The 19,280-nt window shown below is 45.0% G+C and overlaps 2 protein-coding genes across 7 annotated transcripts in view; one reads left to right on the top strand and one right to left on the bottom strand.

Moving 5' to 3' along the window:
• The window catches only part of HEATR4 (HEAT repeat containing 4), a 63,944-nt gene that overhangs the window by 28,419 nt on the left and 16,245 nt on the right, over positions 1-19,280 (top strand). For all 3 annotated transcript variants that reach the window (XM_063651814.1, XM_054449521.2, XM_054449520.2), the window contains 10 exons: positions 1,470-1,613; positions 4,146-4,307; positions 5,322-5,482; positions 7,087-7,191; positions 10,647-10,765; positions 12,934-13,114; positions 14,535-14,604; positions 15,334-15,523; positions 17,012-17,090; positions 18,330-18,489. In XM_063651814.1, coding sequence (XP_063507884.1) covers positions 1,470-1,613; positions 4,146-4,307; positions 5,322-5,482; positions 7,087-7,191; positions 10,647-10,765; positions 12,934-13,114; positions 14,535-14,604; positions 15,334-15,523; positions 17,012-17,090; positions 18,330-18,489 — 1,371 coding nt within the window. The remainder of the gene's footprint in view (positions 1-1,469; positions 1,614-4,145; positions 4,308-5,321; positions 5,483-7,086; positions 7,192-10,646; positions 10,766-12,933; positions 13,115-14,534; positions 14,605-15,333; positions 15,524-17,011; positions 17,091-18,329; positions 18,490-19,280) is intronic.
• RIOX1 (ribosomal oxygenase 1) overlaps positions 1-19,280 on the bottom strand; it is a 39,897-nt gene that overhangs the window by 17,114 nt on the left and 3,503 nt on the right. The window contains exons 3-4 of one of the 4 annotated variants that reach the window (XM_063651815.1): positions 12,932-13,093; positions 10,637-10,736 (exon numbers count right to left, since the gene is read on the bottom strand). The exons of the other annotated variants lie outside the window; for them this stretch is intronic. The gene's annotated coding sequence lies outside the window, so the exon portion shown is untranslated. The remainder of the gene's footprint in view (positions 1-10,636; positions 10,737-12,931; positions 13,094-19,280) is intronic. 4 annotated transcript variants of the gene reach the window in all.

The raw sequence follows: 19,280 nt of genomic DNA, 5'->3' as shown, positions 1-19,280 counted from the left end.
TTCCTGAGTAGCTAGGATTACAGGCACCTGCCACCACATTTGGTTAACTTTTTGTATTTTTGGTAGAGATGGGGTTTCACCATGTTGGCCAGACTGGTCTCAAACTCCTGACCTCAGGTGATCTGCCCGCCTTGGCCACCGCGCCAGCCCTTTTTTTTTCTGAGATGGAATTTCACTCTGCTGCCCAGGCTGGAGTGCAATGGCACTTGATTTTGGCTCACTGCAACCTCTACCTCCCAGGTTCAAGCAATTCTCCTACCTCAGCCTCCTGAGTAGTTGGGACTACAGGCATGTGCCACAATGTCTGGCTAATTTTTGTGTTTTTAGTAGAGACAGGGTTTCACCATGTTGGCCAGGCTGGTCTCGAACTTCTGACTTCAGGTGATCTCCCCGTCTTGGCCTCCCAAAGTGCTGGGATTACAAGCATAAGCCACTGCACCCAGGTGACCCTACCTTATTGATTTCCAAACTTTATGCTCAGCAAATGATGCATGAAGGGAAGAACAAAATATGCTGTCCAACCACTGTCCATGTCATAGTTGACTGTGGTATCAGCAACCCCTCTCCAAAATTCATTCGTAGAGTTGGGGCTATCCTACACCTACTTTGCCTTCAAAGATAGGAGAGTAGAAGTCTGAGTGCCTGGGACAAAGTAATGGCCTGGCAAGGACTGCTGAAAGCTATGGTATTTGAGAACTCAATAGCTGCTGGCTTTCAGAACATGATAGACAAGCTTAGTTAGTGCAGGAAAAAGAGAGGCAATCCATTAGGTAAACTGGATCAGATAAACAACAAAAAAGACTGAAGGAAGCACCTACAGATAGTAGGAGCTTTGAAATAAAAGTCTGATACCTGCCAAAAGAGTAGTTAGCAACTAAAATGAGGAAGATGTTGAAAGCCAAATAGAAGTGCCCTCAAAGACAAAGAACCTAATGAAAACCACAATAATTAACATTTATTGAACCTTCATTATCTTGCCAGGCATTTTGCTAAACACTTTGTCTAGTTAACTCATTTAACACTAAGAATAACTCAATATGTGGGTTCTAGTATTATGCCTGTATTACAAATAAGAAATCTCAGGCTCAGGGTTAAGTAACTTATCCACAGTCACACAGCTAATAACTGTGATCCCAAACCAGGTATGTCTGAAAACAAAGTACTCTTAACTACTTTGTTTTATTGTCACTTTTATTTCCCAGATGGTTACAACAAAAAGTGATTTAAGGAAAGAGAAACAGATACGATGGGGTTGGGAGAAGTTTTGTCTGGGAACTTACTTGAGAGGGTACATGGATCATCAGAGAAATAACTCCCTAAAGACCCCATCTCTGGGTCCTTTATTCTTCTGAGCTAATGTTTTGCTTGAATTATTCTGGGTGAAGGGCGGACTTCTCGTCACCTGCCTGCAGCACAATATCTAACCCTAACCAGGTGGTTCTCTTTTCATTTCCCTCCCTGCGGCTCAGTCATAGAGTGGCACCATGAGACAGTAGAGAACCTGCTTCGGAGCTTGGGAGACCTGCATGATGATGTTCGGATCAAAGCTATCACCACATGTGCCACAGCTGCTTTGGAACGGCCCCGGATTGCCACCAGCCAGAGAGACTCAGGTGAGAGCCAAAGCTGAACTGCTTGAGAACATAAGCAACTCATAAAGCCATGGAACATCTGAATTGGTAGGGACCCAGGGCTTATCTGAGATCATTTTACAAATGTGGAAACCAAGACTTAGAGACTGGCCTATATATACATGATTATCAGCAACAGAGACGAGATTAAAATTCCAGACTTCTAATCTAGTAATTTTTGAACTACATTTCATCAACTTTTGTTTGCTCAGTGGCCTGCAGAGAAGTTAACATTTCCCACCTTGAAGATCCCATTCTTTTCTGTTTTTGTTTTTTTTTTTTGGTAGAGACTGTGTCTTGCTACGTTGACCACCAACTTGAACTCCTGGCCTCAAGTAATCCTCCCACCTTATCCTCCCAAACTGCTGCAATTACAGGCGTGAGCCACTGTGCCCAGCCAAGATCCCATTCTTTTTTATTTTATTTATTTATTTATTTATTTATTTTTGAGACAGAGTCTTGCTCTGTCACCCAGGCTGGAGTGCAGTGGTGCGATCTCTGCTCACTGCAACCTCCACCTCCCAGGTTCAAGCAATTCTCCTGCCTTAGTCTCCTGAGTAGCTGGGACTACATACAGGCATATGCCACCATGCCCAGGTCATTTTTTTGTATATTTAGTAGAGATGGGGTTTCACCATGTTGGCCAGGCTGGTCTTGAACTCCTGACCTCAAGTGATCCACCCACCTCAGCCTCCCAAAGTGCTGGGATTACAGGCATGAGCCACCGCACCTGACAAAATCTTAAAATATGATTCACGGGCTCAGCTGTGCCACTCCTTGGGCAGTCAGCTAACCTCTCTGAGCTTCAAATTCCCTATCTATAAAATGAGACTAGTGGTAGACAAAGGGATAACAAACCTTTCCCCTTCCTACTTGAGAATTTGAACTTCCGTTAAATGCTCACCTGTTCCCCTAAAAACCTGATAAGAACTATCTTTATAGGCAACATTGGTTATGATATAAACCCTGTTTGATAAATTACATTGGGACTGAGAAGAGCTATAAGTGAAATATAAATACTTGATAGGGACACCACAGTTTAGGCCTCCCTGGATACTGTAACTTATAATAGGCATGCCCTTTGTGGACCCTAGAATTGTGTCTATGGAGTTTTGTAAGATATTAGTTCCTGTAAAGCATAAATTCACCCAATGAATAAACAATATGCTCCTGTGCTGTCCCCAAGACTCTGTGGAATGCTCAAGGCAGCCTCAAGAACTCCAGCCAAGGCCAGGCGCGGTGGCTCACACTTGTAATTCCAGCACTTTGGAAGGCCAAGGTGGGTGGATCACCTGAGGTCAAGGGTTCAAGACCAGCCTGGCCAACATGGTGAAACCTCATCTCTACCAAAAATACAAAAATTAGCCAGGCGTGGTGACAGGTGCCTGTAGTCCCAGATACTCAGAAGGCTGAGGCAGAAGAATCGCCTGAACCCAGGAAGCAGAGGTTGCAGTGAGCCAAGATTGTGCCATTGCACTCCAGCCTGGGAACAGAGCAAAAACTCTATCTCAAAAAAAAACAAAAACAAAAACAAAAAAACTCCAGCCAATAGGGATGCCTGATGCTGCTGCCCTGTTGACAAACTATGCTCCTGTCCCATATTCTTCTGGTGCCATGCATGGCCCATGACAGTCTTATGAACCTTAATGTTTAGCTGAACCGAAAAAGACTCCCTAGTGAGCTCTACAATGATACCTACTTTGCCTAATTCAACCAAGGTTGAAAGATAATGAGATAATCAATGCGAAAACACTATATTGTAAAGCACTACCTAAATATAATTGTTCTTACAAATATAAACGCTCGGCTGGGGGCGGTGGTGCATGCCTGTAATCCCAGCACTTTGGGAGGCTGAGGCAGGTGGATTACAAGGTCAGGAGATCGAGACCATCCTGGCTAACACGGTGAAATCCCGTCTCTACTAAGAATACAAAAAATTAGCTGGGCGCCTGTAGTCCCAGCTACTCGGGAGGCTGAGGCAGGAGAATGGCGTGAACCCAGGAGGTGGAGCTTGCAGTGAGCAGAGATCACACCACTGCACTCCAGCCCAGGCGACAGAGCAAGACTCCGTCTCAAAAAATATATTAAATAAATAAATAAATATTTCTCTCTCTCTCTCTCTCGCCATATCTATATCTATATCTATATCTATATCTATATCTATATCTATATATAAAGGCTCATGGGGCAAATTGGTTGCTTTTAATCACTAAAACTAATGATGTAGTTCACTGTAGCCTAGCTGGAAACATTCTTCTTCAGCTTAAATATAGCTGTTTAGAGGCCAGATGATAAAGGACTGGGAATTGGCATACCAGCACACAGGTGGGCTTTAACACCTTGAGCATAAAATCCTGCCCATCTGAAGGGCTCAGCTAAACTGTAATTATATTACATAGCACTAAGCAACTGCAACTGGGACTGAGGTTGGCCGCCACATGGCTGTAGAAAGGAAGCTGTGTGTGAGAAAAGCAAAGAGGCTAGTACTCTCTTACCTGGCTCTTTTGATCACAGACAAGACCATCCAGGACTTGCCGGAGGTTCTACTGCCTGCCCTAGAGGCTGCTCTTTGTGACAAGAATGCCCATGTGCGGATGGCAGCAGCAATATGCCAATATGCCATACAGTCACATAATCCCCTTGCCCGGAACATCATGCAGACTGCCCTTCTGAAGGGTGAGTAACTCCCTGTTACTTCTGACCTGGAAATATGGGATAGACATCTCACTATCAGCTTTCCCAGTCCTTTCCTCTCCACTGTCATGCTCTGCAATGTCTGCTGTATTGGGTTTAGATTTATGTTAGACCATTTGAAAATTAGGGCCAGACACTGTCGCTCACACCTGTAATCCCAGCACTTTGGGAGGCCAAGGCGACAGGATCGCCTGAGCATAGGAGTTCTAAACCAGTCTGGGCAACATAACAAGACCCCATTTCTATAAAAAATTTTAAAATTAGCCAGGTGTGGTGGTGTGCTCCTGTAGACCCAGCTACCTAGGAGGCTGAGGCAGACCTATATATACATGCTTATCAGAGTCAGCTTGAGCCCAGGGGGTTGAAGCTGCAGTAAGCCACGACGGTGCCACTGTACTCCAACCTGGGTGACAGAGCAAGACCCTGTCTCTAAAAAAAAGGAAAAAAAGAAAATTTGCTCTTTCTAGGTACTTTAACAAAACAGGTACACTGCCACCAAGTGGTAGCTGGACTAAATTTTTTTTTTTTTTTTTTTTTTTTTTGAGACAGAGTTTCACTCTCGTTGCCCAGGCTGGAGTACAATGGTAGGATCTCAGCTCACTGCAACCTCTGCCTCCTGGGTTCAAGCAATTCTCCTGCCTCAGCCTCCCAAGTAGCTGGGATAACAGGCACATGCCACCACGCCCGGCTGATTTTTGTATTTTTAGTAGAGATGGGGTTTTACCATGTTGGCCAGGCTGGTCTCGAACTCCTGACCTTAGGTGATCCGCCCACCTTGGCTTCCCAAAATGTGGGGATTACAGGTGTTAGCCACCGTGCCCAGCCAATATGATTCTTCTAAATATGGTTTAAATAAGAAATTGTATTTCCAGACTGAGTGGGGCACAAGGAAGTGAGATATCAGGTGGGTAGCAGCCTTGAGTATCAATCCAAAGGCTGTTCTCTAGGGGGAAAACACATCACCATTCTGAACTCTTTTTCACCCAACTGTGGCAGGTAACAGTGTGGATAGCTGGGCTGCAGCTCAGTGCTTGGCTCTGGAAGGTACTGCCACTTACCCTGTAATTAAGAGGATCCTCCACCAGCTGTTTACAAAGAAGAATGAGGACACTGAGGAACAGTCTTATATCCTCCTGAGCCATCTGAGTGAGAAGACAGTATGTGTCCATTACCGGGTCAGAGAAAGAAACAGTTTTGGGGAGCAATTAGGTCTTTGAAGTCAGTGAATGTAAGCAATCTAAAATGCAGCTGGGGCTGGGACAGTGGCTCACGCCTGTAATCCCAACACTTCGGGAGGCCGAGGCAGGTGGATCACTTGAGGTCAGGAGTTCGAGACCAGCCTGGCCAACATGGATGAAACCTCATCTCTACTAAAAATAAAATTAGACAGGTGCAATGGTGCACACCTGTAGTCCCAGGTCTCGGGAGGCTGAGGCATGAAAATTGCTTCAGCCTGGAAGCGGAGATTGCAGTGAGCTGAGATCACGCCACTACACTCCAGCCTAGGTGATAGAGCAAGACTCTGTCTCAAACAAATAAAATAAAATAAAATGCAGCTGGGCTGGGCATGGTCGCTCACGCCTGTAATCCCAGCACTTTGGGAGGCTGAGGTGGGAGTGTCCCTTGAGTCCAGGATTTCAAGACCAGCCTGGGCAATATAGTGAGACCCTGTCTCTACAAAAAAAGAAATAAAATTAGTCAGGCATGGTGGTATGTGCCTGTAATCCTAGCTACTCAGGAGGCTGAGGTGGGAGGATCACTTGAGCCTGGCAGGTTGGGGCTGCAGCGAGCTGAGATCACACCACTGTACTCCAGCCTGAGTGACAGAGCAAGACCCTGTCTCAAAAAATTAATTACATAATTAATTAACTAGATAAAATGCAGCTGGTTGGGTTGACGATCTCAAGCATAAGTAAAGGTAGAATAAGCATGAGTAAACCTGGATGTAGAGGTGTATACAAGGGGAAGTCACAACAGTTAGCTGAGAGAAAAGTGAGAATTAGGTTGCAAATGGTCTCTATTTGCATATGCAAGAAGAGTTGTGACATGTAGAATTTGCTTCTGCTAGAAGTTTACCATTGAAAACTGCAGAGACCTACATTTGTGTTTAGTTACTTTCAATAGAAATGTGAAAGTCATAAGCTTGAGGCATATAAAAATCATTTTAGGGGTAAAAACAGTTAAAGACAAGAGGCCGGGCGCGGTGGCTCACGCCTGTAATCCCAGCACTTTGGGAGGCCAAGGCAGGCAGATCACCTGAGGTCAGGAGTTCAAGACCAGCCTGGCATCAACATGGTAAAATCCCGCCTCTACTAAAAATACAAAAATTAACCAGGCGTGGTGGCAGGTGCCTGTAATCCCAGCTACTCGGGAGGCTGAGGCAGCAGAATCACTTGAGCCCGAGAGGCGGAGGTTGCAGTAAGCCGAGATCGCGCCACTGCACTCTAGCCTGGGGGACAAGAGCAAGACTTCTTCTCAGAAAAAAACAAAACAAAACAAAACAAAACAAAACAAAAAAACAAAAAAAACAGTTAAAGTCAGGAAAGGAAGGTCCCAGTTTTCTGTTTAAGTTATTAAATTTGTATTTTGTTCCCCAATTTATGATCCCAGAGTCAGTTGGCTGTGATGGAAACATGCCCCATCTCTTGTAAGCCCACTGGTGACATTAATTATGCAGGATGCCATGTCAGAATGTAACTTCAAGGTTCTAGTATCTCTAAAAGTGATGGTGAATATCCATACAAGTCTTCCATTTCCTCAGACCCTGATACACACCATGCTTGCTGTGGAGCTGAACAGCTGTCAATGGAAGAACCGGATTGTGGCCTGCCAGGCTTTCTCCCGGATCAGTGGAAATGTCTGCTTGGTAAACCTCCTTCTTTGCCTCCAGGACAGAAAGCCTAAGAGAGGCTGAGCTACAGAGGCCTTCTACTTTTTGCTGCTATGTATTATTCCATTCTTACCAAACAGATCTCTTCCCATATCACTACTTCTTACTTCTAGCCCAGAATTATCTTCAAATGCTAATATGTCTGTCTGGAAGCCAATGCTTCTCAGTGCACTGGTGGTCCATAAACTGTTGGTAACTGATCCACAATGAAATAGCACAAAAACTGACAGGAGTTTAGAAACGTTTATAGTAGGCCGGGTGCGGTGGCTCACATCTGTAATCCCAGCACTTGGGGAGGCCAAGGCATGCGGATCACGAGGTCAGGAGTTGGAGAGCAGCCTGACCAACATGGTGAAACTCCATCTCTACTAAAAATACAAAAATTAGCAGGGTGTGGTGGCACGTGCCTATAATCCCAGCTACTCAGGAGGCTGAGGCAGGAGAATCGCTTGAACCCAGGAGGCAGAGGTTGCAGTGAACCAAGATCTCACCACTGCACTCTAGCCTGGGTGACAGAGGGAGACTCCATCTCAAAAAAAAAAAAAAAAAAGAAACGTTTATAGTAGTTTGATATTGCCTCAATATCAGCAGACTTTATCAGTCAATGGTGTATTCCCCCCCCCCAAAATTGGTTCTTCATCAAAGATCATTCGAGAAGCACTGACTTAAACTACCAAAAAACCCATCTAAATGAGCGTCTGTGCTGCTTCTCTGAGTGTTCAGCATACACATATAAAACATAGTCCCGGCCGGGCACGGTGGCTCACACCTGTAATGCCAGCACTTTGGGAGGCCGAGGCAGGTGAACCAGAGCTCAGGAGTTTGAGACCAGCCTGGCCAACATAGTGAAACCCCATCTGTACTAAAATACAAAAATTAGCCGGGTGTGGTGGCTGGCACCTGTAATCCTAGCTACTTGGGAGGCTGAGGCACAAGAATTGCTTGAACCTGGGAGGGAGATGTTGCAGTGAGCCAAGATTGCACCACTGCACTCCAGCCTGAGCAACAGTGCGAAACTCTGTCTCAAAAAAAAAAAACAACAAAAAACAAACAAACAAACAAAAAAAACCATCGTCCCAGCTTTCACAAAATTAACACTATGGTAGAAACAACAAGACTAATATACACAAATGATTCAAGAACAAGCAATAAATATAAGTTACCCTTTTAAAACTTTTCAGAGAGAGAGAGATTAGTGTGGGTTAAATTTATTGAAGTTCTGTGAAGGGGTCCAGTACGGTGGCTCATGCCTGTAATCCCAGCACCTTGGGAGGCTGAGGTGGGTGGATCACTTGAGACCAGGAGTTTGAAACCAGCCTGGTCATCATGGTGAAACCCTGTCTTTAATTAGCTGGGCATGGTGGCACACACCTGTCATCCCAGCTACTTGGGAGGCTGAGGCAGGAGAATCGCTTGAACCTGGGAGGCGGAGGTTTCAGTGAGCCAAGATCGTGCCACTGCACTCCAGCCTGGGCGACAGAGCAAGACTCCATCTAAAAAAAAAAAACCAACTGTCGGTGAAGATGGTGGGGCTCAGCTAGAACTAAAGAGGAAATTCCAGGCAACACTTCATTTTTGCCATTATTTCCCAATCATCTTCAGCTGTCCAAATGGGAGCTTTCCCTTCTTCCTATGTGCTACTTCATCTTTTCCTTATAACTTTGGGTATCTCCACAATAGCCCAGAACATTGCCATTCCCATGATAAGTGAACATCCTCCACTCTGTAACCCTGACATTTTGATATGGGAAGCACAAAATCTGGCCACTCAGTACAGTAATCACCTGAAAAGGTTTTGGACTTGGGTTAGTTCTGTCTCAAGTGCTATAGCACTCTGCTGCTAAAGTCCTGGACCAGCAGCACAGGCGTTACCTAGGAGCTTATTAGAAATGCAAAAATCGGCCGGGCACAGTGGCTCACACCTGTAATCCCAGAACTTTGGGAGGCCAAGGAGGACGGATCACGAGGTCAGGAGATCGAGACCATCCTGGCTAACACGGTGAAACCCTGTCTCTACTAAAAATACAAAAAATTAGCCGGGTGTGGTGGCAGGCACCTGTAGTCCCAGCTACTCGGGAGGCTGAGGCAGGAGAATGGCGTGATCCCGGGAGGTGGAGGTGGCAGTGAGCTGAGATCGCGCCACGGCGCCCCAGCCTGGGCAAGAGAGCGAGACTCTGTCTCAAAAAAAAAAAAAAAAAATTAGCCAGGCTTGGTGGCACATGCCCGTAATCCCAGCTACTCAGGAGGCTCAGGCAGGAGAATCACTTGAACCCGGGAGGCGGAGGTTGCAGTGAGCCGAGATCGTGCCATTGCACTCCAGCCCGGGCAACAAGAGTGAAACTCCGTCTCAAAAAAAAAAAAAAAAAAAAGAAATGCAAAAATCTCATCTTAGGCCAGCTCAATCAGAATCTGCATCTTAACAATATCATTTTAACAACTTCTAATTCATTTGTACCTTCACCTCCTTGGCACTTGTCACTTAGAATTGTCAACTGAAAGTAAAAAGACATGCAGAGCTAGCAGGGGCTGAGGTAAAGATGATGAGGACTTCATGGCAGACTGCTGGAGCTAAGAAAGGCAGTATGTCTATGAGTCTTTCCATTCAGTAAGTATGCAGTTTCTGACCACATCCGACACGCTAGGCACTATGCTACTGCTGGGGGTGCAGGGATAAGTCTTCCCTTAGTAAATGTTATAAATAGCTAGAACAGAAGCAGCTATAAGGTGTTGTGGGGATTTCCTGTGCTTACAAGGGGCAAAGAAGACTTCACTAAGGAGATGTTTTTATTTTTTTAAATTTTTAATAAAAGATCAGTGTGATAGGAAGGAGATGCTTTTGAGCTAAATACTAAAGGAAGACTACAAAGACATCAAGTACCAGGTAGGAGTAGAGAAGGGAGATACTTCTAGCAGGAAGAACAGCGTGGGCACATTTACACAATCATCGTGTAGTAATCTTTGCCCATTCCTCTCTGAGAAAAGTGCACTTACAGAGTGACCAACTGTTCTGGTTTGTCCAGGCCATGGGACTTTCAGTACCAAAACCAGGAGAGTCCCAGGCAAACTGCAATGAGCTGGTCACCTCATCAAGTATCACCTTCAAATTTTAAGTCTCCCAGGTACAGGTTATGTTGGCACTGATACTACGTAGTTTAAAGGATGAGGTTGGGAGAGTTGGGTTTGAGTCCTGGTTCCAGCACTCACCAGGTTAACCTTGGACAAGTGGATCAAAGCCTCCATTCTATCATCTGTAAATGGTAGTAATATCTGCCCCACTGGATTCTTTGGGAGAGTAAGGGATGGGAAAAAACACTCAGGACAATCCTTATTAGTACAGTGATAAGTAAAAAAAGAAGAAAAAACAGCACAATGCCAAGCACAAAATTAACATTCAGTAAGTGATGATACCTAATGATCATACCTATTTATAGGATATGAAACATAAGTTGATCCAGCTGATGTGGAATGACTGGAATAAGGAAGTGAGGCGAGCAGCTGCGCAGGCGCTGGGGCAAATGAGCCTTGGGAAAGAGGTGCACGACATAATCAGGTAAGACCCAGTCAACATGAGGAGACGCTCTTCTAAATTCTCAGAAGTGTTTAGGAGGCAGGCCAGACATGGTGGCTCCCAACACTTTGGGAAGACGAGGCGGGTGGATCACAAAGTCAGGAGATCGAGACCATCCTGGCTAACACAGTAAAACCCTGTCTTTACTAAAAATACAAAAAATTAGCCGGGCTTGGTGGCACATGCCTGTCATCCCAGCTACTCGGGAGGCTGAGGCAGGAAAATCGCTTGAACCCGGGAGGCGGAGGTTGCAGTGAGCAGAGATCACGCCACTGCACTCCAGCCTGGCGACAGAGCAAGACTCCGTCTCAAAAAAAAAAGTGCTTAGGAGGCCTGGGATCCAGCCACCCAGCATTTGTTGAGCTCCTCTGTACGGACCCTGGACCAGGTCCCACTGTAAAAAATTAACTGTCCCTACAAACTAACAACATGGCTAGGGAAAGAAGCATTGAGTGCCTAGTAGGTGTGAGGCAATGGTTTGGGTGTTGGAGGGTGTTCAAAAGTATGATGCAATTCTGATGACCACATGCAAAATATACAAACACCTAATTAAAAATACCAAATCATTAAAAACTAGAACAAATGGCGTATACCATAACTGCTGGAGCAGAAAAATGGAATACTCAGCGTGGCTAGAGGAGTAAGGCCAAGTTTCACAGAGGGTGGATAAGACTGCACAGGAGGCCCAGCCCAGTGGCACATGCCTGTAATCCCAATACTTTGAGACTCCGAAGCAGGAGGATCAATTGAGCCCAGGAGTTCGAGACCAGCCTGGGCAACACAGCAAGACCTTGCCTCTACTAAAAATAAAATAAATAAAAAAAATAAAAAATTGGCCAGACGCAGTGGCTCACTCCTGTAATCCCAGCACTTTTGGGAGGCCGAGGCAGGTGGATCACAAGGTTAGGAGATTGAGACCATCGTGACTAACACGGTGAAACCCTGTCTCTACTAAAAATACAAAAGGGCGTGGTGGTGGACACCTGTAGTCCCAGCTATTCAGGAGGCTGAGGCAGGAGAATGGCATGAACCTGGGAGGTGGAGCTTGCAGTGAGCGGAGATCACACCACTGCACTCCAGCCTGGGCGACAGAGTGAGACTCCGTCTCAAAAATAATAACAATAAAATAAAATAAATAAAAAATTAGCCAGTGTGGTGGTGTATGCCTGTAGTCCCAGCTACTTGGGAGGCTGAGGCAAGAGGACTGCCTGGATCCAGGAAGTCCAAGGCTGTCATGAGCCATCATCATGCCACTGCATTCCAGCCTGGGCAACAGAGAAAGACCCTATCCCAAAAAAAAAAAAAAAAAAAAAAAAGAGAGAGACTGCATAGGAGCCTGGCAGAGTGGGTAAGTGCCTATAATCCCAGCTACTCAGGCTGAGGCAGGAGAATCACTTGAGGTCAGGAGTTCAAGACCAGCCTGGGCAACATAACAAGACCCCATCTCTAAAAATAATTTAAGGCCGAGCGCAGTGGCTCATGCCTGTAATCCCAGCACTTTGGGAGGCCGAGGCAGGCGGATCACGAGGTCAGAAGATCAAGACCATCCTGGCTAACATGGCAAAACCCCATCTCTACTAAAAATACAAGAAAAACAAAATTAGCCGGGCACGGTGGCAGGCGCCTATAGTCCCAACTACTCAGGAGGCTGAGGCAGGAGAATGGCGTGAACCCAGGAGGTGGCGCTTGCAGTGAGCCAAGATCGCACTACTGCATTCCAGCCTGAGCAACAGAGCGAGACTCTGTCTCAAAAAAATAATAAAATAAATAAAAATAATTTAAACAAACAAAAAGACTGCATAGGCATTCCAGGCTGGAAGCCAAATGCAGACATAATTATGGCACACGTGAGGGCGTGGAGAAGAGAACTTGACTGTGAAAAGAGGTGCAAGTTGACATTTTCCTTTATTCAGTCATTCAATGTAACTGAAAGCCCTGCATTACCTAATTACTAAACAGCTATGTATTAGGGATTCAAGTAAAGAAGACAATCGAGCTCTGTACCCAGTAAAACTTACCTCATGAGCATAAGGCTGAATGGGATTGACAGCCTACAGAACCCGGATTTTATCATGAGGGCATTAGTGGGGGTTGAGGGTTAGGTACTGAAAGTTTAAGGAAGTGAAAGAAAAGCAACTTGTGCCTTACAGGGTCAAGCTGGGTCAAGGAAATTCCCAGGAGCGTGTGGAAGCTCTCTCCCTGATAGGTGAGCTCAAGCTTATGACCGCCAAGCTTCTCCCAAGCTTCCTGCACTGCTTCTCTGATGACTTCACAGCAGTTCGGCGGGCAGCCTGTTTGGCAGCTGGTGCCCTGCAGATCCGTGACAAGATGGTGAGTCAGGGAAACATATTCTCATCTCACCTGATTGACCTGAAGAGGGCATTGCCTTCCCTGGTTGTGCACAGTATGCTTAACTTCTGCGGGGACACAGAATGAGAGATCGGAACTGGGAAAGGGGTGTATAAGCCACTTCAAATGGGACTGTTTCAGGGGCATCTAATCTTTTGGCTTCCCTGGGCCACAATGGAAGAACTGTCTTGGGCCACATATAAAGTACACTAACACTAACGATAGTTGATGAGCTAAAAAAAAAAAAAAAAAAAAAAAAAAAAGTCCATGCATAATTCTCATGTTTTTTTTGTTTGTTTTTTGTTTTTGTTTTTTGAGACGGAGTCTGGCTCTGTTACCCAAGCTGGAGTGCAGTGGCGCCATCTCAGCTCACTGCAAGCTCCACCCCGGGTTCACGCCATTCTCCTGCCTCAGCCTCCTGAGTAGTTGGGACTACAGGCACCTGCCACCACACCTGGCTAATTTTTTTGTGTTTTTAGTAGAGTTAGGGTTTCACTGTGTTAGCCAGGATGGTCTCAATGTCCTGACCTCGTGATCCGCCCTCCTCGGCCTCCCAAAGTGCTGGGATTACAGGCGTGAGCCACTGTGCCTGGCATAAGTCTCATATTTTAAGAAAGTTTACAAATTTGTGTTGGGCCGCATTCAAAGTTGTCCTAGGCCACATGTTGGACAAGCTTGGTTTAGCTCCCAGCCAGCCCAGACTTCAATTCTAGAGCACACCCCTGTATCCTGTTCTCACCTCAGTTAACTAGCTTCTCATTACCTGGGTGCTGATTGGCTTTAGGATCAACTCCCATAAATGGAGTTATAATTCCGTTATTAGGGAAAAATCTGTTTGAAGTGTTCAAGAGAAGCCATATGGCCACAGATCTGTAGACTGAGAAAATCAATAGCAGATAATTCAGCTAATATACTCACTATGCATACAGGTTGGTACTTCAGGCTCCAGCTCATTTGTCACCAGAATTGATAGGTCATTTTTCAATTATAGCTCCTTTTAGAGATAAGTGGTTTCCCTGTTTCTGATTCATTCTTTTGCTTTGTTTTGTTTTTTTGCTTTTTTGAGATGGAGTTTCACTCTGTCACCCAGGCTGGAGTACAGTGGCACAATCTCAGCTCACTACAACCTCCGCCTCCCAGGTTCAAGCAATTCTCCTACCTCAGCCTCCGAGTAGCTGGGATTACAGGCATGTGACACCATGCCCGGCTAATTTTTGTATTTTTAGTAGAGACAGGGTTTCACCATGTTGGCCAGGCTGGTCTCAAACTCCTGACCTCAAGTGATCCGCCCACCTTGGCATCCCAAAATGCTGGGATTACAGGTGTGCACCACCGCACCCAGCTGTTTCTGGTTCATTCTTGCTCTGGTCCTCCCCACTCAACACTGCCTTTTCCATCCCAGGTGCTTGAATGCCTCCTGAACCTGATGCAGAGAGATCCTTACTGGAAAATCAAGGCCTTTGCTATTCGAGGTATTATAGAAGTAGTGCCCCAAACTCTTCAACCTTAAATACCTTTCCCTATGCGAGTAGAAATGATCCCCAGAAACTCTCTAATGGGGTGAAGTGCAGGAGAGGTAATGATCTTAGCTTTTCAGAAGTTCCTTGTCTGAGAAGAGAAAAATAATTTTCTTCTTCAATTTTTAGTGAAAGATCCTGAGTCTAGGTATATGTCAAACTTAAGTTAAAGAAAGGGCTGACAAGACAGTCCCTGCCAACAGAATTAAGGATAAGTTCCAAGTAGGTATCCAGTGCTGGATGCATCTTGCTTTCCTTGGAGATCTCAACTATTATGCTCTGCAAAAGTCAGATCAGTTTCAAGACTGCTACAGACCTAAAACCCTGCCCCTTAATCTGCCTAGTTTCTTTTTAGAATCTTTGGCATTGCTTCTCTTTTTGACACAGATAAATAATTGTGCCTCCTTTCCCCATCACCCTGCTGGGACTAGGCAGGTCTTCCATGTTATTTGTTCTATATTTCATCCCAAAATACGCAAATATCCTAACAGGCAAGGATGGGATGGAACATCCCTCTTCTAGGAATCCTTTGGAGGTAATGTCCCACTCTGACCTATCCCTAAAATTCTAATGGTGATTACCATCCAAAAGGGAAGGTATTGTTTACAAAACTCAATTTATTTCTGGATGCTAGAATATAGTAAGCTCAGTCTTCAGTGACATGCTGCCCTCTAATCTCTGCAGCTTTGGGACAGATTGGGCAAGTAAGTCCCGAGCTGACAGATCTTCTGCTCTGGGCTATCCACTATGAAGAGTCACCAGGTGTACGGCTGGAAGCTTGCCGTAGCATCCTAGCCCTGAAACTTCAAGGGGACCGGGTCAGGGACACCTTCCTAGACGTGCTGCTCCTGGAGAACCACGATGCTGTTCTAAAGTAAGCACTAAACCTCTGGCTCCCACCATGACCTTATACTGCCAATTCTCACATCTTTGCTCATTGAATATGTCCCTGCCTTTCCAGGCTGCCTAATGGCAGTAAAAGCACTGATTCACCTGCACATTCACCACTCACCCAAGTAGGTAACCGAAAAACTGGCCTAAATTAGATTGAAAGTCAAGCTTATGTAGTTCATGCATCTTTTCTCCCCACCAGGATAGGTTTTGGCCAGGCGCGGTGGCTCACGCCTATAATCCCAACACTTTGGGAGGCTGAGGCAGGTGGATCACCTGAGGTCAGGAGTTCGAGACCAGCCTGACCAACATGGAGAAACTCTATCTCTACTAAAAATACAAAATTAGCTGGGCATGGTGGCACATGCCTGTAATCCCAGCTCCTAGGGAGGCTGAGGCAGGAGAATCACTTGAACCTGGGAGGTGGAGTTTGCGGTGAGCGGAGATGGTGCCATTGCACTCCACCCTGGGCAACAAGAGCAAAACTCCGTCTCAAAAAAAAAAAAAAAAAAAAAAAAGGATGGTTTTAAGTTATTCATATATTCAACTAACATTTATCAAGTGCCTATTGGGACAACAAGTTTTAGAGTCAAAAAGACCAGGGTTTGAATTCCAGCTCTGGCATGCAATAGCTATGTGAGCCTGTGTAAGGTATTTAAACTCTGTGAGCCCATTTTTTTCATGTATCAAATGCAGGTGATAGTCTACATTATAGGGTTGTGGTGATAATTAATGAGATGGCATATTTAACGCCTGTCATAAAGGTGTTCAGTAAATGGTACCTATTGGCACCTTCAAATATATTGTCTTGGCCAGATGTGGAGGCTCACATCTGTAATCCCAACACTTTGGGAGACTGAGGCAGATGGATCACCTGAGGTCAGCAGTTCTAGACCAGCCTGGCCAACATGGTGAAACCTGTCTCTACTAAAAATACAAAAATTAGACAGGCGTGGCCGGGTGCAGTGGCTCACACCTGTAGCCCCAACACTTTAGGAGGCTGAGGCAGATGGATCACCTGAGGTCAGGAGTTCTAGACCAGCCTGGCCAACATGGTGAAACCCCATCTCTACTAAAAATACAAAAATTAGCTGGGCGTGGTGGCACGCACCTGTAGTCCCAGCAACTCGGGAGGCTGAGGCAGGAGAATTGCTTGAACCTGGGAGGTGGAGGTTGCAGTGAGCCTAGATGAGATCATGCCATTGTACTCCAGCTCTGGGAAACAGAGCAAGACTCCATCTCGCAAAAACAAAAAGCAAACAAAAAAACCCACAAATATATTGTCTCAAAAACTGCACAGTATTCCTGTAAGCTAAGCGTTATACCATTTTTGCATATAAGGCTCAGCAAAACTACACAGTTAGGATTGGAACTTGGGATTCTTACCTGATTCCAAGCCCTGTATTTTCTACCCCCATACTTTTTTAAAGGGCAGGGTAGAATAATCTAAGAAGCCCTACTTATCTTTCAGGGAAATGTACCAGACAATGAAGATACTCAACTTAGGAAATGAAGGAAACCAAGAAATGCTTCAGGAGATCAAGAATAGGGTAAATAAGTGCAAGCTCTGTTTTCAAGAGAAAATTCAGGGCTCTCAAGAGTTTCTCAGACCCTGTCCTCCTCAAACATGTACATACCCTTTTTCCCACCATAGAAGTACTTTCTAAAACCCCAGACACAGATGCCACATCATTTGAAGATGCAAAGCATCTGTGCAAGATTGGGTTACAAGGTCCTACTAGTAAAGACAAAAACAAAACAAAAATCCTATTACTCCTATCAAGTAGCCCTCAAAAATCAGGGTTTATTGTTATTGTTTCAGAAATACTATTTCCCTCCCTTCCTATTTTCTCCCCATCATCCCCAAACCCAAGTTGTTTATTTTTCCTTTTTTTCAAATAGGCATAGAGAAGGAATAAGGGACTAGAGCTGGCCCCCTAGATTTTCTTCTTAATTTTTCTGAATTCCTAATCTGGATTCTCTCACCAAAGAAAATCTCTAGCTGAAAGGATTAACATAATTTTTGCTTTTTTTTTGAGGGGGGAGAACAGTCTCGCTCTGTCACCCAGGCTGGAGTACAGTGGTATGATCTTGGCTCACTGCAGCCTCCACCTCCTGGGTTCAAGTGATTCTCGTGCCTCAGCCACCAAAGTAGCTGGGATTATAGGCATGTGCCACCACACCCAACTAATTTTTTTGTATTTTTAGTGGAGACAAGGTTTTGCTATGTTGGCCAGGCTGGTCTTGAACTCCTGGCCTCAAGTGATCCACCCGCCTCAGCCTCCCAAAATGCTGGGATTACAGGCATGAGCCATCATCCCTGGCCTGGATTGTTCTAATTTTTCAAAGCTGTTAGATAAGATGAAGGAATAGAGGAGAAGGGACTGTAAAAAGGGAATTCAAGAAACCAACTTCACACCAAGCAAGCATTTCTTAGCAGGTTCCTTTCATCATGCCCAAAAAGCTGAAGTAAAATTTTCACGAACAGGTATAAAAAATCTCCAACCAATATCATAAGAGAACAATGTTCTCAGGCACTTATGTACCACCTACTACTGATAAGCATATGCAATTAGTTACTTCTTTATTTTCTAGAGACAGGGTCTCACTTTGTTGCCCAGGCTGGAGTGCAGTGGCATGATCACAGCTCACTGTAGCCTTGAACTGTTGGGCTCAAGTGATCCTCCCTCCTCAGCCTCCCACAATCACTTTATTAATGTTTTTTGATAATTTGCTGCCTAATACAGGTGTTTTGTTTTGTTTTTCAAACATTATTTGTTCTAATTTAGATTAAAACACTAAGCCAAAAGGACTTGCTGACACATAAAATACTCAAGCTGGAGATGGTCATGGGAAAAGTGAGGGAGGAAGCAAAACGTGTTTACTTGAAACCCAAAAGAGAACAAGAACCACTAACACTCCAGACTTTACTCCAAGAAACTTTTCAGGGTAGGTTTCTAGGGGTGAGTTCTATGCCTTGATTCCTTTAATAAGCCTCTTCCAGGATCTGGATGTTTTGGGACTTAGTAGCAAGCCTTGGAGGATGAAAGAGTCAGGAAAGGGTACTCCCTTCCCTCTTGGCTACCATCCACTCAGTCTTTGTTACTTTGTTTCTCAGGTTTTTATTCATTTATTTTCTCCCTTAAAAAGTTATCTCTATTTGAACTGACTTAAAAGTTAGGTCAAAAAAGGACGTATCAGAAAAACACAAGGTTTTATAAAACAATACTACCATGTATGTTTGATTAAGCACCCAAAAAAGCCTTATGAGCTTAGCCTTAACAGTGGTAGTGGCTGGTGGTTGGGCGTGGTGGCGCACACCTGAAATCCCAGTGCTCTGGGAGGTCATGGTGGGAGGATCACCCAGGCCAGGAGTTCAAAACCAGTCTAGGCAACATAGCAAGACCCCTTCATCTCTACCAAAAAAAAAATAAATAAATAAATTAAAAATTATCTGGGTGTGGTGGCACACACTGGTAGTCCTATCTACTAAGGAGGCTGAGGCGGGAGGATTGCTTGAGCCCAGGAGGTTGAGGCTGCAGTAACCCAAGATCTTACCACTGTACCCCAGCCTGGGCAACAGAGTGGGACCCTGTCTCAAACAAACAAACCAACAAAAAATAGTGCTTGTCTCTGGAAAGTGGGGTTGGAGGGAGAACTATCATTTTTACTTAGTGTATGTCTATGCTTTTGTAACTTTTTAAAAAAGAACTTATAAAGTTCTCAACCTTAAATAACAG

This window comes from Pongo pygmaeus, chromosome 15 (assembly GCF_028885625.2).
Source record: "Pongo pygmaeus isolate AG05252 chromosome 15, NHGRI_mPonPyg2-v2.0_pri, whole genome shotgun sequence".
NCBI classification, from domain to species: Eukaryota; Metazoa; Chordata; class Mammalia; order Primates; family Hominidae; genus Pongo; species Pongo pygmaeus.
Note: the sequence above shows the minus strand (reverse complement) of the source record. Positions and strands in the feature narration are given on the sequence as shown.